Raw genomic sequence first — 24976 nt, 5'->3', positions numbered from 1 at the left:
ACCGTCTCAGCTGAATTTCACTAAATATAATTGTTTAATTTACCATGAAAATCGATATTATTGTAATATGAATATTCAGTTAGTGATTATAGAAACGATCGACTTATGTAGGTTAAAAAAACATGGGTGGTTCAATGGTGAAACATGAAGATACGCGATACAACAGGGATAGACCTACACTATTTATTAGTAATATCATCAGAAATTAGTAAGTAAGTGCCATCTTTTATTCTTTTAATTTTATAATGATTATTTGACATGTCTCATGTGCACAGGCACTGTAAATATAACCAATGGAGAGGCCTATAGAAAAGAAAAATTAGATTGTCCTATCTTAAAAAATGTGCAAGGTTTTGGTGGGAGTCTTGACAAAAGGGATGTTCAGCAATTAACGTGGAGTTGTTCTATTCAGGAAAATGTTAATTAGAATTCATGACAACAGTCTAAATCTAAATCTTGTTACAATATTGCACTTGTAATTGTTTTTATCGGTGGGGTGGGGTTGAGTTAGGGATGGGACGGGGTTTTACTGTTAAATGTGTTACTGTGTAAATCAATTTGTGGAATGGGAAAGGCACTAGATCCATAAAATATAAAAGTTATTAAATACTGTAGTTTATTAGCAAGTTTATGGCTTTGTGCATTGTACTAAAAATAACCTAGGTATTGTTAACTGTTAAGCTTGTGAGCAACTGGAGTTGCGTATCTTTATTATAAATATGCCATAAGACTCCATGCCATATAAATAGACTTGAAACAAGTAAAGGGTGTTTCGTGTCATCTGCATGCTCTATCAACCTCTAAGCTGTGTAAAACATGCATAGTTAAGTTGCATTGTAGGCCTATTTACTAAATGTAGTCCTATGCAATGTGTTGTCTACTTTACTGTGTTTATCTACTAATTAATTACTATCTATTTATTTATTAAATTATTTACCTATGATAAAATGCATCCAAAACACAAGATGCCTTCTGAATTATTTTGTTTTGTTTTTTGTCTCTAAAAGAACGATTATAAGAGACAAGATAGTCCTATTGATGATTAGGTTTATAATAATATTCTATTTTTATTAATGTTAATAGCATTACAAATCGTAGTAGGCTACTTTGCACAAATAGGCCTACTATATGCCATTTAATTTAGAACATGATATTATTAACATGAAAAGTTTCTGATACCGTAATAAACGTACAAGGAATTAGAGCTCAATAATTCCTCCATGATCATAAACGGATTGATCTAAGGTTTGGTACCGTAATGAATCGAAGTATTGGATTCGATGTTGGCCTACTATGAGTACTTTTTCCATTTAAAAAAACACTCTTCGAAAATACTCTGTTGCATTTGGCGCAAATAGGTCAGTTGATTAAATCTACGACTATCTTGTACAATATACCCCGTGAATATACGGGATAAAGAGCGAAAATTATCACCAAAATCGTCACAAAACCTATAGCATACAAGATAAACACATTAATTGATACGATAAGAACACGATACAAATTCAACAGCACTGTCAGTTGTGACTATGTGAACGGGGAAGTGGCCAGATGCGAGACCCATGTTTTAAAGTTTAAAAAAAAAATCATATTTTAATCAACAATAATTTTGACACGTGTGTATGTTTTTGGTGTATTATGTCAGAGACAATTCGGTCTTGTGGTAAGTACACTATAGGTTTCAGTTAGTCAATACACATCGTTTGTGTACCTATATAGCTAGGGACCGGATGAAAACATCTTATTCTTAAGTCTAAAACATTAGGTTCAAAAGAGTGGCTAACATTTCGTAGCATTTTCTGTGTTTATCTGTCGGTACAATTAACCATTAAGTAAATGATTCAACATGTAAGGTGTGTCATAATTAGTTACATGTTTTTTTTCTATTTTATTTCCTTATTGTTTCTATGTTGGTAAATTTTCATCAGAAAGGAATATTATTCCCCTCGTTGTGTATTCGTTTAAATATGAAATTGAAAACGCCTTTAACTTACTTTCAAAACTTTCCTATTTGTGAAATTATACTATATAACCAAAAAGAACATATTAGCTGAGGAGGCTGCAGATTTGAATGTTGTTCGCGTCAGTTTTAGTTTAAATCATCACTCACCACAAAATGAGATTCATCAAATAACATTTCAGGTTATATTGAATTGTGTCTCAAGCTTGGGGTAAGCTTATGTTTGTTCTCATCCAGAAACAGTATGTAATGTTCAAGTTAACTCTTCTTGGAGGGAGACTTTTGTTGTGATATAGGCCAGCTGTCTATACAGTATTACGGTATTTTAATATTTTGTTTCTTAATAAGACTATAACATTTGCTAAAGTCACTTTCAGCATGTGTAAGTAATCATAAGCGGTTTGTTTTAAATCGGCGGTAAACGGAGAGGGATTATTTGACATTATCAATAATTGTAATAAAATGATTATCATTTGCGGAGCCTTGTGCTTCATTCTGTTTTGAATAGAATAAATATTTAGTTGCTATTAGCAGCTAGTAGCTATATGAGAGGCAAATAGTGTCAAACTTTTATATATTATAACTACTGATCAATCTGAATTAGGTAACATAGTTTTGTTTAGCATAAAGCATTCATAGTAATACATTTTGTAACAATTTGGCTATCAAGCTGGCTAAAAAATGTCCTTTTCTTGAGAAGGTCCGTGAACTGAATTCATCCGTGGTGCAAAGGTTATGACTTTGGTTCTTGCTTGTATTATTCGAAAGTCAATTGTCATCAAGTGGCCGAATTAGATAATACATAAGTTTGGTTGTAAATATTATCTTATCTACGAATTAGTAATATGTTGACATACAAACAAATAGTTTACGCACATCTATGAGTTTGTAATTGAAAAGTTAATGATTAATACGTGAGTTCAGATATTGTATATGTTTATTGAAAGTTTGTCCCAATGGTTCATATACCAATCAGGAAGAACACGTACATCTCAATAAAACATTTTGCGGTTTTTTAAATAAAAATAATCTTAACATGATATGGAACTACAAATATCGCACTGGTACTAATTTTAAATGGCTGCATGAGAGTGTTTGTCTCTGAAGATCAGGGCAATATAAATAATTTTATAAAATGACTATATAACGAAAATGGAAGAGAAATTCAATAATGATTAAAAGCAAAAATACACGAACAATAAAAGTATCTAAATAATGACTCTTTCCATAAAGTACTTTATGAAACATTCAATATTATAAAAATGGAACGTGTCCTTCCGTAATGATATGACCCAGATTACTGTCCTAATTTTAGTTCTGTAAGTAAACCCTCAAGGTAATCACAAACTAAATTAGAGTTTGTGTACTATCGTTTTTTTAATGAATACATTAATTATTCATCATATAATCAATGAATGTAGTAGCCTATGTATAGTTGATTGGAATTTAGGAGTTTGTCTTTCAATGCCGGTTTCAGCTATCAATCATAATGTGCCGTATAGTTAAATTTTTATTTGTTAAATTAAATATAAGATTAAGATTATAATTTGTAGATCTAACATTAGCTAATGATTTGTCAGTCAGTTGCTTTTTTATCTTTTTCTGTTTATTGGTTGGTATTAGACATGTTCTTTTACTTCTTTTTCCGATGCCTGAAACAGTTTTTATTTATTGTTACCATTTAGTTATTATAAATATGCATGTATATGTTAACTTCTTGAACTCTCTTAAATAAATGTTGAATAAATGAATGAATGTTGTTCTTATTTTGATCATAGTGGTATGATCAACTTCAAACGTTTGTTTACTGTGTCGTTTATTAAAATGCTTGTGCAGTTTTTGTCACAAATCTTTACTTATCAATGTTCCAGTCTGTTTCGCTAGTTATGTTTACTGCTACCGTTATTATAGTCTGAATTCCTTGTGAAATTAACTCTGTTGGTATATTTTTCTTCACCATGAGGGTGATCCATCCAGCAATTGGTGATCATTAAGGACCCTCAGAGGTTCACATGACAAACGTATACACAAGATGTACAAACAAACAAAGTCTTATTACAAGTTAAAAAATCCTGACATGTGACGGGACTTGAACCCAGGACCATTGAAGTGGTAGCCAAGCATCATAACCACCAAGCCACAACTGCATTCAATGTTCAATTTGTGAATAAATTTCGCCAAACAGTCTTCATTGTGATAATAATAATAACGTGTATGCCAGCACAATATCTTTCATTAGCGTTATATAAATATCGCGCAGTCATTGTCACTCTGTTTATTGAAATTTATTAATCACACTGTGCTTAACTCTGATTATAATACCAATTTGAATTTCAACAATTGTTACAGTATTAAATCTCTATAGCAACGAAGTAACAACGTTGTACGTGACAAAAGAATCACCTGCCTACTCACTAGGTAAAGCTATGCATGTGTTCACCTATTCTATTCACCGTGTTTTTGTTGTGCAATTTAGATTAAACTTCTACAGTACACCTACTAATTAAACAGTTTGTACTTTTTTCAAAGAGAATCCGATTTGCGTTGGGTGCGGAGGTAACCAAGGAAAGTTTTACAATACTTACGAAAAGGAAAGGATATATTTCTGTTCCAGTAATTGTCATAGAAAGCATAACTTACAGAGGGTGAGTAGAGTATTGAAATTACTGTACAGTTAGTAGGTACCGCTATTACTTTCAAACGCATTGTTATAAGCTCAAATAAAAGAAGGTCATATACATGGCTGCAGTCGCGTGCTCACGTTATTGTTTATTGACCAACCGACAAACTGACCGACATAGTGAGCTGTAGATTCGCGTTGCACGCGACTACAAATGTTTATCGTCCTTAATTTGAGGGGTTTTATACGATTACTTACTATTAGCATTTTTTCTCGACAAACTAAAGATGGTGTTATCTAACTATCTCATGTTTTTTTACGATGGTATCACGAACCAATTCATCATTTCTTTACAAAAAAAAGGAAATAGTACTAGTACAAAAAAGGTCTGTGGCTTCACAATTGAATTGGGAAACTAAGAAAATAATTAATCAATATAAACAACAACGTATTTTTATATTATGTCTATATAAAAAAATGTATAATTATTTAAGTATAAAAAATATTTTTCTCGTGTGCCACTCCAATATTACACGCGTATGTGACGTAAAGGAATTTTCATAAGTACTAATTATGTACAATTTTATTATTATTGTTATGGTTTCATATCAGATCATAAAAATAAGTCATCTTATCTAAAAGCTATAAATAGAACATGATCGATATTCAGTATCTCCGTATAAAGATATTGAAATAGTTGAAACATTTCCTAAGTAACTATACGTTTCTATAATAGGCCTTATTATACAATATTGATTTATTCAGCCTAACATTTTGTTAGATAATGCTTGGATACAATAGCTACCAATACAATATGGTCAGCTTAAAAGGAGCTCTTTATTAGATGTTTATAAATACAATATAATAAGTGCTAGTGCGCAATGGTGTCTGTAAACAATTTGATAAACACACTGAGATACAATAAGTGCGCAAATATTTGTCTTCCAGGCATCATCGATACCAAATATTCTAAAAATGGCAAAAGAAACGCAAGAAAATGAGAAGATGCTTGAGCATAGTTTAGAGAAGGATCAACAAAAGGTAACTGATACATTTTGCATTTAAACAAATTGTTTGTCCAATACCATCAAAGTATCGTTCGATAGTAGTGAGTTTGGTCACTGAACTATTCGAAATTAACGACATGCTATGTGTGATAATTCATGTATCACCCGGCAAGATAAATAGGCGCGTTTACAGAATGAAGTACTTCCTAATGGAGATTGGCTATTCGTATCGGAAAAATAGATTAAAAAATGATTATTAGGTCTAAAACATTGAAATTGAATGTGATATTGGTTTCCAGACAGATACGATATTCGATGCATGTAAAGGCGGTGATGGGAATCTAAGTAGGCTGGAGAAAATGATAAGTGACAAAGTGGACGTCAATCAAAAGAAAGAAAATGGGGATACCCCGCTTGGTATTGCTGTTTGTTCGGGGGATCTGTACACTATGAATGCGTTGATTAATGCTGGGGCAGATGTAGAACTTAGCGACAACCAGCTTATGACGCCGTTGATGTTAGCAGCGCAATTAGGCTTCGATTCAAAGGTTGGTTTGTTGTTTTAAATCGACTACCATATACTTCTACCTTTGTTTGCTTAAATATAGAAGAATCAGTTAAATAATCAAGGTTCATCGGTGTAAATTTCGAACAGAAAACAAGACGCCAATTCGGATACAGTACTCGAGTGTTTAGTAAACATTAGCATTGGTAAATTATATTAATTTATTTCACTGAATATTTTGAAAGACGCTAATTCAGCCAGTGTTTAGACATTCACATTTGTAAATTCGGCCCTATTTCACTGAATATAATATGGAAAAGGTAATATGAGACTAAAATGTTCGCTGGCAGGCATAATCATTCAATACATAAAGGAGACAACTTGTAATTGCGTAGAGACTTGTACAGAAACACAAATTTCGACTAATAAACAATATGTATCAATGTGTGTTTTTAGCTTGGATTTCTTCTTAAAAATGGTGCTAACCCGATGGCAATAGACAAGAGTGGACAGACAGCACTCCATAAAACCGTTAGGAACAAGGTATGTAATGTACTGATTGTTTTAGTTTAGGACATCGAATCCATAGGCCTACATCACTCAAAGTGAGCACAGGCACTGTCATACCAAGGCGATCTAACAACAGGACACTGAGCTCACCTTGCAATGATAGGAACCCGTAACAGTCCTTTGATCTTATGTCTGGTTTCGACAAATACCAAGCAGTACTGATGTAACGTACATTCTCTGCGGTACGTGTTGTCTGTTAAGGGCCGTGGAACTGATCGTGTCACAGCCACAGATAAACCCTTTGATCTCCGAAGCTCAGCATCCCGTTAGATTGCCTTGGTTATATTGTACATCGTTTCCATAAATGAACTGTTGCAGCGGAGCAGCCGATTTCTTTCTTCAGAGACAACAACCTGGACACACACTCACTCATAACTCTTTTTCACTTTAGACGACAAAGTGTGCAAGTGTCCTGATCGACCATTGGAGTGAACTGGTTCACGCTGAGGACCGTATGGACCAAACCGCCCTTCATTTTGCTGCAGGAGAAGTGAGTACCAAGAAATACAAACATCAACAACTTAATAATAATAAACAATTTACATTTTTTTTTAGTCATCTTTTAAGGTATCGAATTTCAAACAGACAATTAAAATCTATGTTTTCTTGTACAGGGAGGCTTCTTAATGAGCAGATACGTCATATGTTTATAGATATTTTAAATATAAATAATGTATATTCTGTAAATAATGTATATTCTGTAAATAATGTATATTCTATAAATTACAGGGAAACAACGAACTGATTGATCTGTTAATAGGGCATGGGGCTAAAATTGGTTTGGTTGATCGACTCGGGAGGGCGCCGTTACATTGGGCTATTCTTCAGGGAATGGTGAGTATAGGCCTACTTCTTTATATTTTATATTATTTGTTCGGCAACAGAACACCTTCAAAAACATTTGAAAATGGTTTGATGCCTGAAGTAATGGTACTTATAGAATAAATGAACTTGATCCAAACATGTTTACCACCAGACCACAGTATTTTATATACAGAGTTCTTCATATCATACAAAAATATATTATAGGCATATCCAGGGACAATGATAACGATGATCAAAATGATGATCATTTTTATTATGTCGGGGATGGTGTCAATATTCTAACAAAGTCTTCCCAATAGGTCTAGAAGATTTCGAGAAACCAATAAGGTTTTATCTTAGATTTAATTGTCATAATATTTCTTGTCAGGATGAAAGTGCGAAGAAAATTGGGGAACAGGGGGAACCCGAAGCCCTCGATAGACAAGACAAATTGGGCATGTGCCCTATACACTATGCTCTTCAGCAAAGCAATGATAGCATCTCAACGAATTTAATAAAACAGGTAATATAAACATTGATTTTAGTTAATTTGGTTAGCTCAAGACAGTCACATGATGCTGAGGTCTGGAGATCAAAGGGCTTATCTGTGGCTGTGAAACGATAAGTTTCACGCCCTAACATACACGCGTGCCGTGAAGAATAATGTACATAGGCCTACAGGTATTTGTCGCAGCCAGACATAAGATCCAATGACTGTTAATTATGAGTTCCTATCTTGGCAAGGCGAGTTCAGTGTCCTGTTGTTAGATGGCTCTTGGTTAGTTTAATGGAAAATATATTCCAATAGTCAATATCTTATGACAGAATCGGTTAACTAATCGATGTAAAATCTAATCCAGACAACGCTGGAAATATTATTGGCAACATAGTATAGCAACCAATTATTCAAGTACATACTGTTCGTGCAACATTCAAATACTAATATGCTACGTTTTAGTAGAATCAATAAAATTGTATATAATAATACTAAGTACAGTTTTGCCTTGGAAAAGTTGCTTTAAAAAGGTGGAAGCCAGTCCGGGTCCCCATAATAAATTGTTAATGCAAAAGATAGGATATTATTATTGTTAGGCCTATTATTATTATTAAAAATAATAATAGTGATAATGTAGAGTACTAAATAAGCCATTGACTAAACCAATCAATTAGTATCTTATCAGAACTCATTGATTATAATGAATTGCCCTAGGGTTGCGACGTGGATGCTTTGGACGTACGGGGCCAATCTGGACTAGCATACGCATCATCTAATGGTAGGACTGACATGTGTGGACTAATTCTGGATAATTCTAAAAACAAGAATTCAGTAGATAGTAAGGTAATTTAAAAAAGCTTTCTGCAACACGTTTAGCATCAAAGAGGTCAAAGCCGTTTTATGATTTTCCGACTGTAAAAAAAAGTATTATTATAAGTATTACATAGGCTATCTTGAGCATTTTCTCCATTAAATTGAGATATTGGTATCGACAGTCGATACTCAATCATTGATTTAAGCTATATTCATTTCACCCTTGTGAAACTGAATTCGATTACGGGGCCGACTTCCGTTGATACGGAACTCAGTTACCTATCTGTAAATCGGTAAGACAGGGATCAATTTTTTCTGAAAAACCATAACTGGTTTGATACAAATTTCGTGTTGTCTCTCTCTCTCTCCTAGGGTTGGACGGCTTTACATCATGCGGCAAGGAAGAACCATGCCAACATCTGTCACTTTTTGTTGGAACACGGTCTGGATGGTGGCGTTAAGAATGATGAGGGACACACGGCATTAGTAGTTGCTGTTATAAATGAGAGTATGGAAACAGTAAAAACACTTTGTGAAAAGATGGACGGCTGGCCACTTGTTGCAGACGACAAAGGAAGGTAAGCTCTCAACAACATCTTGTATTGACCACACAAACACTATAATAATTTTATCCAGTTAAACGTATACTCTATAGATTTTAAACGCAATGGCAGAAACAAATGTATGGTTATTTAACATTATTTGAAACTAAATATTTTTTCTGTTTCGTTGGTTTCTTGATTAGATATCCAATTCATTACGCTGCTGAGAGAGGACACCATGACATTATGGAATTACTTATAAACGAATTAAAACGAAAATGCGATTCCGAGTAAGTATGGTCAACAAACTATTTAAAATTGCAGATTATACTCTTCATGCATTAATATCATAACTGTTTAAATTATTTTACATTGGCACTTCGTTGATTTATTGATAATGTATGATTGCGTTATTCCCTGTCTTTTAGGCCCATTATGAAGACTGTACTCTCTTCCCAAGATTCAGTCGGTGCTTCTCCGTTACAAATGGCTGCAATTTTAAACTTTAAAGCCTGCTGTCAACTTCTGCTAGACAATGGTGTGAATATTGAAGATAACGTGCGACCACACCTAGTGCGCATGGAACTAATTGAAGATACACGGAAGGAGGAAAAGGTGCAGGAGAACAAAGAAAAAGAAAAGGAGGACGAGAAAGAAGTAATGATGACGCCAATGGAACGATACGCCCCGCCCACTAGCCCGTCAAGTACATCCAGTTCAGACGACATCAAATCTATGAGTTTAAGTATGTTCTTTCACATTTGTTGTTCCTTTAATCAAATCTGCGCAGGTCTTAAATCCACGGCCATATAACTTTCTTATTGAGAATATATAGAGTTAAGTTAAAGCTGTAAAGTTAATTATGTTACATTATTTTATCATCGACAATGTGCTAATATTTTCTTAAAGGTGAACTATTAGATGATAAGTCAGCACTTTCCAATACCAATCCTCCGCCACAAAGTGTACGACTAGCACGTCGAAAAGAAAACGAACGAAATCAATCAAACGGGCAGGAACGTGAGAAGAAAAACAGGTAATGCGCTAGTTATTAAATGGAACTCGTAAATGTGAAAATATCCATGTTTCAAATTGTTGTTTATGAAAAATATATAAAAATTGAAATGAGAGACGACTCCTCCTCCTGAGCTTCAAATGACGGAAACCAAATAAACTTTTCTTAGGGGTAACAATATTTGGTTAGGGTTAGCATATGCAGTGTCATAATATTTTGTTATAAATCGTAGTCCTACGTAACATTGTTTTATTATTTGTGTAGGCCTACAGTACTCCTTTTCATAATTCGAACAATTCTACATTGCAGGAAAGACAATAAATCGAAATATGGGAAACGGCAAGGAAGGAAATCGCCATATACAGAGTCACTACTACCACCAGAGATATTGGCAAAATATGCTATTGGTTACCTTCCACCACCCATAGAATCCCGTCTGTCAGGTCGGCTTAAGTCTTCAGACTCAAACAGAGCTACGGAAAATACAGAAGATGATGAACAACGCCGTTGCCGATTGAAAGGAACGCTGGATGAGAGTTCAGGACGCCAAACGAATGCATCGAGTAAAAGACCACATATTAAATGGAGGTATTCATATTCGGTGAAATATAAATAATGAAAAACAGTGAACCTTGAATAAATCATTGAAAATGAAACTCGTATATTGCACACAGATTGACAAGAAATATACATATTGGAAAAATGGATTCAACCACTGATCTTTGTATAATACAGTAATCATAATGATAAATCAGACATGTCATAAAGATCAGAGCGCTTTACAGGTTGATCTACAATACAAAGGTGATTCACCTATTTACTTAAGCTAATTTCATGTACGGGTATGGATAAATTTTGTTAAACTATTCCACACAGGTGGACAGTAAAAAATATAAAATGACGAATAAGCACTTTGCAATAACAACGCGATGGATCACCCGAATTGTCGCTTGTGATTGGTCAATGTTGTGCCTACGTCATTGCGTCAAAGTGTAAACGAAGCTTTAGGCCACACAGTATATATAAGAATCCTGTTAATAAACACTTTAGTTTTTGATTAGGTATATTTAATGTTAATCAACATAATAAAAACAAAACAGCGAAGTTATGCATGACGAAACACATCAATACAATTATTATTGTTAAGTTTAATACTGTATAGAATTCACAATGAGGCTTTGAAATGTCTATAGTTCGCTAACCTCAGACTGGAACTAAAAGTGACAAAGTAGTGGACAGAATATCGTAAAGGCTATTTACATAAATAAAAGCAATATACAAAATGTACAATACTACAATAATGATTTCAGAACATTAAAATAACAAACAATATAATAGAAATATTATGTCAAGCTATTTATACCTACCTTTAACATAAACCCTGTACTAAATACTAAACTTGCAGTGTATCACTATTTTAATTATTGACAATGTCTTTTATAAAAGAATTGCATATTAGCTGCTTTATATAAAGGTTTAATTTTTATTACTTTGTAGTCTCTTGCGCTATATACACTAGAATGCCTATATTTCCCTCCTAAACAATAATTACTGTATTCATAATCATAAACACTATTATGTAAAAAACATTAAACAAATATTACTAAGACTAAATATTAATAAAAGGTTATTGATTTTATCTAAAAATGGTAATTAATAATACTATTGTGTTATATTTATAAATTTGCTAAAAAGTACAATAGCTCAGTATTCTTTCTTTCATAATTACAATATTAAGAAAATGCTGATATTGAGGAAATAAAACACATTTTGGGTGTTTAAATAAAAAACATTATAAACATTGTGCAGCTATGAAAAAAAAAGGTTTGGGATCATAGAAGGTCTTTTCTGTTAAATATACAGCTGTATGAACATAATGTGCAATTTTGTATGCATTGTATGAAGGTGTGACGTCCGTCTATGAGTTGTTGGCATGCACAGTTTTACCCTACTGGCTAGATGACATTGAAATACTGGCTAATAAAGTGGACAAATAATATATAGCTTATCAATCCACACCTGATCACCTGAGGGATTTCAATTTGGTCAGAGATCTCTTCATGTTTAGCATCGGTTGTTTTATTTTTGGCTTCTGAGGAAACAACTCCGCTTCGTGAGATGTAGTTGGTAGCCTCTTTGCATAGATGTCTGGATATTCTTGTTTGAACTGAAAAAAGAAATGAGATTTTACTCATTATGCATGAAAAAAAAAAGATATAGATATTGCTTTTGTTGACCAATAATACAAACATGCATTTGTTAAGAATAGCTTACAAATATGACATAACAACACCACTAGATCACCAATAACACTTAAGTGAGATATTTCCCTTAAATATTAAGTATTTCCCCTAAATTGAATTTACTTAGGTAGGAGATTTTTTTAATGTTAAGGGTAAGTGTTTCCCTTAGCCTAAGTTTGAATATATATGACCACAGTTGTCCTAAATAAAATATCCTGGTATAAAATCACATCTTAGCTAGTTTAAGAATTTCTGATAGTCTATCTAAGCCGTTGGAAAAGTTTGCCTGGCATATAAAGTGAAAAGGAGAATGTCATGCTCCGTCATCTGGAGTAACGAGGACCAAAACGTCATCCAGAGAATGTCATGCTCCGTCATCTGGAGTAACGAGGACCAAAACGTCATCCAGAGAATGTCATGCTCCGTCATCTGGAGTAACGAGGACCAAAACGTCATCCAGAGAATGTCATGCTCCGTCATCTGGAGTAACGAGGACCAAAACGTCATCCAGAGAATGTCATGCTCCGTCATCTGGAGTAACGAGGACCAAAACGTCATCCAGAGAATGTCATGCTCCGTCATCTGGAGTAACGAGGACCAAAACGTCATCCAGAGAATGTCATGCTCCGTCATCTGGAGTAACGAGGACCAAAACGTCATCCAGAGAATGTCATGCTCCGTCATCTGGAGTAACGAGGACCAAAACGTCATCCAGAGAATGTCATGCTCCGTCATCTGGAGTAACGAGGACCAAAACGTCATCCAGAGAATGTCATGCTCCGTCATCTGGAGTAACGAGGACCAAAACGTCATCCAGAGAATGTCATGCTCCGTCATCTGGAGTAACGAGGACCAAAACGTCATCCAGAGAATGTCATGCTCCGTCATCTGGAGTAACGAGGACCAAAACGTCATCCAGAGAATGTCATGCTCCGTCATCTGGAGTAACGAGGACCAAAACGTCATCCAGAGAATGTCATGCTCCGTCATCTGGAGTAACGAGGACCAAAACGTCATCCAACATTCTATATATTACTTTATTTCCTTTTGATGTTCCTCAAACCTTAATTTATTAACATTATTACCACATTCTTATTTTTTGTTTTTTTTTATTTATTTAGTCAATTTGCCCAAGATAACCATAAGCGAATTCATTCACTATCCTTCTTATAGATGGTAATTCTGTTCACATGACAAACATATACACAAGATACTCAACATAAACAGTCTTTGGGAGTGGAGTTGTCAATCGTCATTAGAACAAATCCTGACACGACAGGACTCGAACCCAGGAGCCTTGGATTGGTAGCCGAGCATCATAATCACCAAGCCACAACTCCACTCCACAATCTACCAAGCAACACAACTACAATTAATATAAATAATAACAAACCTTTTTCAACTTCTTCCTTTTGTCCTTAACTGCCATTGTCTTGCTGTTGATAATGTCTTCAAGCAGCATTGATATAGCATTCTCAGAATAGCTTAACTTTTGTTCCCTGTATTCGTCTGTGCTTATCTGTTGGCAGAAAGTCACAGGAATATTCTCGACATCTTCAGTTTCATTGTATTTAACCTATTATAAATAATCAAATACATATCAAATAGGACACTTTCCTATGAAATGAAGGACCAGAATGTTTTTACAATACTATTTAAGGGCACCTCTATTAAGGGGACACTTTCCTGTGAAACAGAACCTCTGGTAATACTACCAGTGAACCGGTGATATGGAATAAACTTCAGTCTGAGATCTGGGAACAAACCACGGCTTTGAAATTTTAAAAAGCCCTTAAAACTAATCTATTTCCTAGAAGTAACTCATTGTTGCATCTTTTGTATGTTAAAGCGCTTTGATAATTGGTTTTTTTTAAAAGCGCTATATAAATGAAATAATAATAACTAGAAAGCCACTCCGAGAATGCATACCTCCGTCTATACTGTAAAGTTCTCCTACAAAAGATTTCATGAGAAAAATATATTGGTGTGTGTGTCTTAATGCTGTGTGTGATTTAGGCTAATTTCACTACAAGCATGTTCATGCGAGTTTGGTGTAAAGGTTATGTAACAAGCCTTTCAACTAACAATAGTTTCAGTTGACTAACAATAGAATAGCAACGGCAAAAACAAACACGTGAATTTGAAAAGAAATGGGTTTTTTTTCTACTCATATAAAAAAACCGGTACATTAAAGATGTATTGTCCCTTTGACTAATTCCAACAAAATAAAAAATAAAAGATTTCGAAAAAAAGTGGGTCATTTTTAAGTATCATAATAGTTATTAACTTTCACCAAAAATTTGCCGAAAAAAAATCATTTAACTGAAATACAGACGTTTTTTTGTTCAAAGTCAAATTTTTTGATCAAAACAATAGCATAATGCAACACGCTTGTTTGGCTACTCTGTATGCATAATCATAAAACTTCCTCGCGATCTGTGTGAGAACACCTTCTCAACCGTGACGAGTTGTAAACAATCCCAGTTAGCATCATGGTTTACAATCTTTGTTTACTTTTGTTTGCGACGATTTTCCAGACGAAATGTAATCAAATTAATTTACCGGTTAATTACGTAAACTTGTTATTTTTGGCTCCAATTTTCGACTTAAAGTTAATAACTTTAATATTACTTTGATAGGCCAATTTAAATTTAGAATATTTTGACAATACATCTTTAAATAAACTTATGTTTTAAAATTAAAAATCATAAAGATAAAGTTTTGTGGATAAGTAGTTCTCAAGAAAATGCAATTTCAGGTTACTTGTTACTTTAAATTTAATGGAGTAGTCCTTGACCACATATCTAACTGTTTTTTTATTTTGGCAAAGATCTTGCAATAACTTTTTAAGTAATCCTGCTAGCAAACAAACAGACACACGCTATCGACTACATATACCTCCTTGATGGAGGTAAATTAAACAAGATGCAATGCTTTAACACTTCTGGTCCAACACCGCAACTCATTTTACTTCTGTATTGAAAATAACTTTATTCCTTTTATAATATATGTTTGAAGTAATAAGAACAAAATATAATATTTTAGGTAATTTTTTCAATTCACTTGGCCAGTCATTTAGATTTGTTCTCATTTTGATGTTGTGCTCGTTTATTTTAATGTTTTTATATGATGTATTGTGTGGTTCTCAATTTTTGATGTTATTTTATGCTATCTTTTTAAAACATTTAAAATATTTTAAGCACCTTAAATTAATAATGTAAAAAATTGTAACAATTCAGTTTTTCTGTGAAGATGATTTTAATAAATATACCATTATGAATGAATGAACCTATTAAAAGGAAACTTGTGTCCTGAAGGTTTAACTTGGCTTCGACTGTACTTTAGTAATAAATTATTTAAAAACTCTATCGAAGAGGATATAATAATAATTTAACTATAAATTACCTGACTTCTACGTAAATACAACATTCTTTCTTGGACATCCGATTTTAATTCTTCGGACACGGCCATGATTTGATCATAGTGTTCCATCATATAGGTGACTACCTTAATAGCTAGGATCTCATCCAATCCAACTTCTACTTCACAGCTCAAAATACATCGCCAAAAGGTCTGCAACACCTAATGAAAATAAATATTTTCAGTTACCATTAGCATTTGAACAAAGTAATGGTATTTTTTACTGGTGGCTTCAATGTCATTATAAGAGAAAATGATAGCCTTCTACGTTGGGACATTCCGATTAAGGAGTACACCTTTTGTGAAATAAATGCTACTGTAATATGATCAAAATACTTCAATCCTGGTTGTGACATTATTAAGACAGTCATATAGAAGACTAATAAATATGATTAAAAAAACCTTAAAGTCATTATAAGAGAAACCGATATGATACCCATCTGCGTTGGGCCATCCTTATTAAAGGTACACCTTCTGTGAAATTAACAATACAGCCAACCTGTACTTTGTTTGGTCCAAAGGTGTCCCCTAAATAGAGGTTCTATTGTTTAACTTACCAATGATTTTGTAGACATTTGTTTGCTCAAATTAAGCTGTTTGTTGTTAACCATTTTAGCCATCAGTTTGAGAAGTAAATGTAGTTTTTTCCTTTTAGGGGATGGCAGTAGGAGGCAGCACATCTTGAGACCTTCAATAGTGTACGATTGGTCATCAGTCAAACATAAACCTAGCACCAAAACAATCAAATATTAGTACAGAAATGAAGAATTAAAACTATTTTGTTTGTACTGGGTTTTATTTAGTATCTTAAAGGCCCATTTATACTATGATGATAACGATCGACGATAAATAGAAAGAAAGAAAGGTTTTCGTTCTAGAACTATAGAATAATCATTTATGCTGTCTTTGATAAAAATATTGTTAAAAATCTAACCAAATGACGTCATGATCAATAAAAACAATAAAATCATCATTGTCACAATATTATTGCTCTTACTAATCATGGCATCATTTGATTGGGCGTGTGAAAATATCATTTTCATCAAAGGAAGAATAGATGGTTCATATAGTTCTAGAATGAAACTTTTTAGATTTCTTTTGTTTTATGTATGAAAAATGGATATTTGTCTATTCATCATTGATCATTATCTTCCTAGTATAAATAGGCATTAATGTATAAGTCAACCCTATATGCTGTACTATAGAAGTAAGTAAGTTAAAAAAAAACAAACAAATAAATGCAATTTTAGGTTTAAATAGATAACAAAGGTATAAATTACAATTAAAAGAAAATCATGCCATACAATTGTATGAAAAAATAGAATACAAAGGACAATTAGTTAACATTAAATTGATAAACACCACATTAGTACAAAATATCAAAAATAACAATCGTGCATGCATAAAGGCCAATTTACACAGACCAGCGGTAACGGTAAGCGGTAAAGTTGAGCGGAAAACGCAAAAATAGAATCTATGTTATTTCTTATGACCATTTACACAGAACGCGGAGCGAACGAGCGAAAATCCGCTCAGGATCTTAACAGATTCAATTTTGTGAAAATACCGCGCAGTATTTATGGATTCTGGCCAACCAACGACATGATTGATATGACGTCATCTATCAACAACTTTTTTTTGCATCCGTCGAGTGAAAGACGACAATATATACGAGTGCCGTAGTAGGCCTAGCCTAGTTTGCAACTTCTTTTCATTCAGAAATACAAACACCTACGACGTGACTAATGTTCGTATAAGGATAGCGAAAAGAAAATATACATTTTAGTACGTTATTAGGCAACAATTCCCTACAAAACTTAGGTCTGTGTGTGCTAGGCCTACTGACAGTCAGTCACATCCAGGCCAGCAGTGACTGTAACATGCATTAGCCTCAAGGCCTACACGCACCTACTTTCCACCACTACGTTCGCGAACTCCGCGCTGTGTAAATGGGAAAGGCCACGCGGTTTTTCGCTTACAATTACCACTTACCGTTACTGCTCGTCTGTGTAAATTGGCCTTTAAAGATGGAAATGTGCCTTGGTTTGGTACACACTTTTAAACATATATAGAATTGTATATTTACGAGACTAAAGCACAAACTACACAAAGTTAACCGATAACAAGTTTAAAGTTACATTATTACTTGAAAAATTATCGTTCTATTTCCAAAACTGAATGTTTATTTGAATGAGTACATTATGTGCAGAAGCCAATGATTTTTAAGTGCAAAATGTAACCCATACCCATACTAGTTGAAAATAGTAATTTTCCACCCTTCATACAGAAAAACACACAAAAGCACAAAATATCACTGACACTTAAAGGATAAGAATTTCATAAAAGCTGAAGGGTATAACATGAATTTTTACTGCAATCTGTCTACACTACAGTCTATTAAAAACAAATCAAACAATACAATGTTGAATGTTTTAATGAATTAAAATAGTTTATTTACTACACCACAGTTACGACCAGTGAAAATCGACCTAAGCAATGAACTATAGAAAATGTGATGACATCAGAATGAGTGACAAACAACAAACATGGAGGAGGGTGACATCATGCATGTGCAACTGATCTTACTTGTTGAGCTTAATGAATGTTTATCTTCTTCTGGTGTGTTCCATTTCATGCTTGATGAACTACTAGTCTGTCGTGTTAAGTTACTCTTTGCAGAATGAAATGAGTCCAGACTTGTGCCAGATTTGTTACATTTTAAACCCTTGAAAGAATTCAGGCTAGACCCTGAGTGAGTGCGTTTGCTGGCAAAGGCAGGCTTGACAGAATTCAGGCTAGGATCAGAGTGAGTGTGTTCACTGGCAAAGGCAGGCCTGAGGCAATTCAGGCTAGTATTAGAGTAATTTTGTTTACAAGTGAGAACTGGATTAAATAAATCAAGATTAGAACCCGACACATAACACTTCTGAACATTTGCTTGTTGGCCAAGACTGGGACTAGAGGTATTGTGTTTACCAACTGAGGTATTTGAATCCTTGTGCTTAGTCTGCAAGGAGTTAAAAGAAGTACCAGAATCATTGCGTTTACCAACGAGGACGGGTTGAGATAAAGTTGCACGTATTGGTGACATATAGGGCGGACAAGTTTGTCTTCTACAACCTTCTAAAACATGTTGTTCTGTACTTCTTTCTGTCAAATTCCATTGCTGAAGTTTTACATTAGAGTTAAAAGACATTGTTTTTTCATTCAACTTTGGTTCATGTACAGTCCACTTAGATTTAGTTCTTTCTGTCTTTTTTGTGAAGATTTTCTGAAATATTTCAGATGCTGACCCAAATTTTTTTGAGATCCCTAAATTATTCTTTGTAGTTCTTTTACGTTTGTCATCATTTGCTGTTGGTTTAATGTCAATGTTGGTCAAAGAACTGAACTTGCGACGGTTTCTGAATGAACCACTTCTGGTACGACTGAATTCGAATGAGCATTCTTCTGAAGACAGGGACGAGTTCTTCTTTTCTGTGCTTAGACACGAGGTAGATGCATAGTGTAACTCATTTAGAGGGCGCTCATCATTTACAGGTTGATCATACTTCAAACTGTATTTACTATTATCAAGGAAAGAGCGACAGTTCATCAGGTTTGAATCAGAGGAATAGCGTTTTGAATGCTCATTGGTCTTCTTTGCTGGACTGAAATACTGAGCTGGCAGGAAACCATAATCATCAATGATATTACTTGGCTGTAAGTATGTGGCAGGCTCATCTTGCGTACAGTTATTACTATAACCCTCTGGAGAGACACTTTGTGGACGGCTTTCTTGATTGTGTTCATTTTTGGACATTTCTGAAACATAACTTTCATTCTGATTTTGACTAGGAACCTTGTTTAGGCTCAATTTCCCAGGGGACATTATTTTTTTAGATGTTAGACAGAAGATTGTACCGGAGTAACAATCATTACCTTTCCCACTAGTCAGCGACTGATTTCTACTTTTTGTATTGACAGGGGTCACATACGGTTGACGATTAACAGACCGTTTTTCAAATCCACCCCGGTTTACATCTTCGGACGACTGACCAGTGAACTTGGTTAGCGGTGTCCACCCCATTGTCATGTCAAGCATCAAATTCTCTACAGAGCCAAATGAGTTAAGACGATTGGTGGCAGTCACACTTGGTGGAGTTGTTAGATCAGAAGGGGAATCGTCAAGGCCCCGATCACGTCGGTCGCATATTACTGCAGATTAAACAAATGATAACACAAAACAAATGAAAATACATGCTGTTAGTAAAACAAACAAAATGAATCAGGACTCAAGTATTCTAACCCATCTTGATTACAATTTTCCAACATAGAACAATGTTAATTTTAAAATAAAAATAACTTTAATAAAACGGTCCTACTAAACACAACCCCATAAAATTCTATACTTTAATTTGTACAGTACTTTTACGTATAGTTTTTTGCCATGCAGTGTTTAGTTGTATTGTTAATAATAGTTAAATAACAAACATAACAAAATTCTCTGAAAATAAAAAATAGGAAATCGTTCTATAAATTCAAAAATGTTACTTGGAGCTGCTGGCTTAGCCCTGTTTCCACACAAGACTGTATTGAATACTCACACCTTTCATGCAAAGTAAAATAATAAATCAAAAGTGATGGTCATAGATGAATGTAATACTTACAAAATGACCCAGTTATGATGTCATAAAGGTTATAGGTCAAGAGAGGTTCAGGTTGGCTGTGAAAGTAATTACTAACAGTCTTGAAAACATCTCTTTCAAAGCCAGGATAAGAAGGCAATACAGTTTCATCAGCTCTGTCAGGCCCTGTCAAATAAATTTGACATTGTTATTCATCACCACGTAAAATTAAAACTATATTAAGATAATTAATGAATCCTGACTTAGTACCAGAGTCTATTCTTTCAACTCCACTCCCTAAGCCTCAAGTGAGACTTAGTTTATAAGCATGATCAATTATGAAATAGTTTATCCATCCTGTAATTGGCAAGTTGCTCGCTGTTGGATGCGCATGAAATTTTAAAAAATAAATAAAAGTTGATTTACAATGAGCGAGGCAACGCATCGCAGACAACACCCAATGCGGTAGGTCCTGAGACTTGTCTTCAATGATCACAATTTTGTTGTGACTGATCTTTAAGTTGTTTTGAATAATATCACAAGCTTGAATCTCATCGACTCTCACAAAATCCTCAATCGTTGATACTCCTGTGATACGCTGAAGCCTGATAAAGAAAGAGAGTTTTACTGTTTAAATTAAGCAATAAAAAGATTTTTTTTGTAATTATCACAGTAAAGGGTATACCATAGGCCAGTGCTTTATGAGTGATGCTTTGTGCGATACATACCCTGTAGGTCAGCAGGATGCTCTTTCACATCTTATGCCTCCAATTGAAATTAGAACAAATAATGCAACATTAAAAATAGCATTGTTCAGTTACTGTAAAACATTTATTCAAATACTCCCTATTCATTCAAAATATATACAGTAAAGTACCTTGTGAGTGCAGAACTCTTCCAAACCTCCTGATATTCAACTTTTCCTATGCTTCTTGGGATGACCTTGCATGACTTTAGTCGAGCTGATGGACGTCTAACAAACTCTTGTTGTTCATTAACCCTCAGTAGAGCTGAAGAATGTCTAACAAACTCTTGTTGTTCTTTAACCTCTTTCAATGCAGGTTTGGAGAATGGTACACTCAATGAAGATGTTGGTGGTGTGGATACAATCTTCTTGGGTTTTACTGATGATTTTGGACGTTTTTTAGGGCTTGCCTCTGCTAATTCACGAAGATTAGTGCGGCTATTGAGAGCTGATCGAAGCTTTTTAATGGGTGAAAATGGACACATCCTAATACAAAAATACATAATAAATTAACAGGTAAACCAATTAAACTGACTAATACACTATGGCAAGCACAAGTTTATATTAAAATTGAAAAAAAAACTAAGTATTGTATTTATGTTTAGTCGCAAAGTAATACATGTTCTGCATCCTCTTTATCTATGTTTATCTAATAATGGGTTACTGTAAGTGTATAGTAATATTGGTTTTAGATAATTCAATTATAATTAGGTATATAATTATCATTATAATTGTATCACAAATATCGTATACACTAATGCCATGGATTATATCAATACATTCGGTTTCATTAACAAACCTATACAATCTGCCATCATCTTCAAATGGTCCTTTACTGGATGAGCTTTTAACTTCTATAATTACGTGATTCTCAATAAACTTTGTGAGAAGTCTTAAGGCCTGATCACGTGTCACCCAGGGTCCAAAGCTTGGATCATTGTGCAGATGAATCAGCAGGAATTCAATAGCCTCGGAGGATGTAAAGCAATTGTCGTAATATCTCATCCGCCATCGATGTCTCTTTGGGTAAATACCATTACGGAATTCTTTAATTAGACCATTCCACTAAGAAAACAATACAATATTTGTTTTGGCACACATTGATAAATTTTAAACCTATCTACTATACACATTTCAATAACTATCTAGGTCTAATAATGGCAGTATAGTACAATAATTTGTATGCCTAGTCTAACCTCCTGTACAGTAGCTAGAAAAAGCTAGCTAGTATTAGTAAAATATTAAAACTCATTATGGCTAAAGATACGGTACCGTATCCATACTTCTAAAAACTAAAAGTTATGGCTATGGTTTTCAGCAAGCAAGCAGTGGCTTAGTGGTCTTGTGATGAGGCTATGGCTTACAGGGTTGGAGGTTTGATTCTCTACTTGACGTTTTCTTTTTCTTTTAGTTTTTAATTTAAGAGAGATTATTTAGCGCAGTGACTAAAGATACGGTACCGTATCCTAACTTCCGTTTGCTGAAGGTACGGTAAAAAGTCATAATCAGCCAATGTGGTGCTGGTACGTGTGTGATGTCATCGTATAAGACTTCAGAGTTTTTTTTCATATCGCTTCTGTAGAGAATGTCTATCGGCGGCGCCAGGCTGCATGTATGTGTGCGCTGATTCTGTGACTCAGCCCCGGGGCTAGACCTAGCAAGCAATGTTGAATCCAGAAGTTTAATAACGGGCGACAACGTCGATGCTGTAGTAATAGAGCAAGTTCATGTGGTTGGTGGACGTTACATAAAGCATTAAAAACATGCACTCAATCTCAAATATTATTTCATTATACAACATACAGTAGTAGTATTATAATCCGATATGTTGATAGCCAAATTAGAAGTAAAGGAATTATAATTCAATGTTGGTAATTGTGTTGCGTCTAGTTCATTCGTCCATTATAGTTACTATGAGGGTTTTATTTTTAGTCCAAATGGCCTATTAAACTTTGTGAGTAAATATTTTTTGTTGAGCTCTTTATGTTGAGCTGCCTACACAGACAATAGTCTAGCCCAGGCCTCAGTCATTGACTAGCTATGTAGGCCTAGTCCTACTACTGTACTGGATTATGACCAAAGCGGCCGCTAGTTCAATAACAGTTTGAGCTTTGATTGTCGTTGGTTTGTAATCATTGTTTGGATAGGTTTTCTTTACATCGGACGTAAATAACAATCTACATTATTATGTAATTTATTCTTTTTTTTACAGATTGAATGTGATACATTCTATTAAACGAAATGGTGAATCGATGATTACTTATTTTAACTGTTGAAATGATATATGTTTAATAAACTTAAAGTCAATAAAATACATTGTGGTGTTTGTATTGTATATTAATATAATATATAATAAGCCAATAATTAAGAATTATATATTTTTTCAATAAAGTATACCGAAATATATATGTCCATGTATTATATTTGTTATTGTATATTAATTAATTAGTAAAGTAACTACTGTAGTAGTGTAAATAATAAATATTATTATTGATCAATTTAAAATGCGTTTTAAATACTAAAATAAGATGATTCAAGTGTCTGTATGGTACGGCAATTAGTTACGCAAATTTCTGCTAATAACTCGACTGGCGGCTGGCCAGGAATAGTGCTGTAGAAGGTACGCTTTTCTCTGGAGTATTCGTCCCCCACGTTACTTTATTGAAAACACAAACAATATGTTACAATGGAATAACACTTAATGTATAACACACCCTATTACTAATAATAAAAACCAAGATTCGATAGTAAAGTATGTAAATGAGATATAAATATTAGGCAATATCGTACGTAAATTATTAATGCAATACTGATATAAAGATTCGATAGTATGTAAATGAGATATAAATATTCGGCAATACCGTACGTAAATTATTAATGCAATACTGTATAAAGATTCGATAGTATGTAAATGAGATATAAAGATTCGGCTATACAGTACGTAAATTATTGCAATACTGTATCTGTATACAAATTCGATAGTATATAAATGAGATACTGTATAAAGATTCGACAGTACCGTACATAAATTATTAATTCAATACTGTATAAAGATTTGATAGTATGTAAACGAGATAGGCCTATAAAGATTCGGCAATACCGTACATAAATTATTATTGGTTTGACCATACTCCTTTAGCTGTAACTCAACTCGCCGTAATAGACAACGACAATCAAAGATTAAAGCGCACATGCCATGCCATGGCATTCCATACAAATGACGATATTAAACTGGCGGCCTCTTCTTCGACCATACTCCCTGGAGCTGGACCCTACTACTAGTAACTAGGACCCCTCCCTAGCCTAGCCTAAGGCTAAGCCTGGCCGGCTAGTAGTACTACTGTAGGCCCTATATATGGCTTGCGTCACCTATCCGCCTATCTAGACTAGCCTAGGCCTAGTATAGAGTGCCGTGTGTGTGTATTTTTGTTAGCTAGTCTGTGAATATGAGCAGTGAGGCTTACCAATCGTGTTGCTCTGAAAGGTTCCATACTAGGCTAGTATAATATGTAGACAATAAGAATAAATATTAATATGTAAACATATTCAAAGTTTTTCATTCGCGAAATAAACATTTGTTAGACAACCGGCGGTAGTAAGTAAGTGGTGGTCTCCATGTTTTCAAAAGC

The 24976-nt window shown here is 34.1% G+C and overlaps 2 protein-coding genes across 5 annotated transcripts; one reads left to right on the top strand and one right to left on the bottom strand.

The window, feature by feature from the left end:
• Positions 1-150: 150 nt before the first annotated feature.
• Positions 151-11410, top strand: LOC140052246 (uncharacterized). Of its 2 annotated transcripts, XM_072097715.1 has the most exons (14): positions 151-212; positions 4490-4605; positions 5529-5621; positions 5887-6135; positions 6549-6635; positions 7054-7152; positions 7392-7496; positions 7855-7989; positions 8677-8805; positions 9148-9353; positions 9521-9607; positions 9746-10062; positions 10227-10353; positions 10642-11410. In XM_072097715.1, exons 3-14 carry the CDS (start codon positions 5556-5558, stop codon positions 10946-10948), a joined length of 1914 nt encoding a protein of 637 aa, XP_071953816.1. In that variant the 5' UTR covers positions 151-212; positions 4490-4605; positions 5529-5555; the 3' UTR covers positions 10949-11410. The 2 variants fall into 2 exon arrangements, with proteins under 2 accessions (XP_071953816.1, XP_071953817.1); XM_072097716.1 differs by lacking the exon at positions 151-212 and having other exon boundaries at positions 4083-4605.
• A 541-nt stretch (positions 11411-11951) lies between these two features.
• Positions 11952-24959, bottom strand: LOC140052245 (DEP domain-containing protein 1B-like). Of its 3 annotated transcripts, XM_072097713.1 has the most exons (10): positions 24812-24959; positions 22147-22412; positions 21480-21833; positions 21029-21207; positions 20645-20788; positions 19917-20192; positions 16553-16722; positions 15981-16157; positions 13969-14151; positions 11952-12499 (listed from the first exon to the last, which is right to left on the bottom strand). In XM_072097713.1, the coding sequence occupies exons 1-10, from the start codon at positions 24836-24838 to the stop codon at positions 12356-12358; spliced, it is 1920 nt and encodes a 639-aa protein (XP_071953814.1). In that variant the 5' UTR covers positions 24839-24959; the 3' UTR covers positions 11952-12355. The 3 variants fall into 3 exon arrangements, with proteins under 3 accessions (XP_071953814.1, XP_071953815.1, XP_071953813.1); XM_072097714.1 differs by lacking the exon at positions 19917-20192; XM_072097712.1 differs by lacking the exons at positions 19917-20192; positions 20645-20788; positions 21029-21207; ... (1 more) ...; positions 22147-22412; positions 24812-24959 and adding an exon at positions 18582-19905.
• Positions 24960-24976: the final 17 nt, after the last annotated feature.

The sequence above is a fragment of the Antedon mediterranea genome, chromosome 6 (genome assembly GCF_964355755.1).
Source record: "Antedon mediterranea chromosome 6, ecAntMedi1.1, whole genome shotgun sequence".
Taxonomy (NCBI): Eukaryota; Metazoa; Echinodermata; class Crinoidea; order Comatulida; family Antedonidae; genus Antedon; species Antedon mediterranea.
Note: the sequence above shows the minus strand (reverse complement) of the source record. Positions and strands in the feature narration are given on the sequence as shown.

Coding starts and splice junctions, on each gene's coding strand:
- LOC140052245 (XM_072097712.1), bottom strand. CDS start 19,866: ATGTCCCCTGGGAAATTGAGCCTAAACAAGGTTCCTAGTCAAAATCAG. Junction 16,158..16,552: donor AAATGTCTACAAAATCATTG/GTAAGTTAAACA, acceptor TATTTTCATTAG/GTGTTGCAGACCTTTTGGCG. Junction 14,152..15,980: donor TGTATTTACGTAGAAGTCAG/GTAATTTATAGT, acceptor TATTTATAATAG/GTTAAATACAATGAAACTGA.
- LOC140052246 (XM_072097715.1), top strand. CDS start 5,556: ATGGCAAAAGAAACGCAAGAAAATGAGAAGATGCTTGAGCATAGTTTA. Junction 7,497..7,854: donor GGGCTATTCTTCAGGGAATG/GTGAGTATAGGC, acceptor ATTTCTTGTCAG/GATGAAAGTGCGAAGAAAAT. Junction 8,806..9,147: donor AGAATTCAGTAGATAGTAAG/GTAATTTAAAAA, acceptor TCTCTCTCCTAG/GGTTGGACGGCTTTACATCA.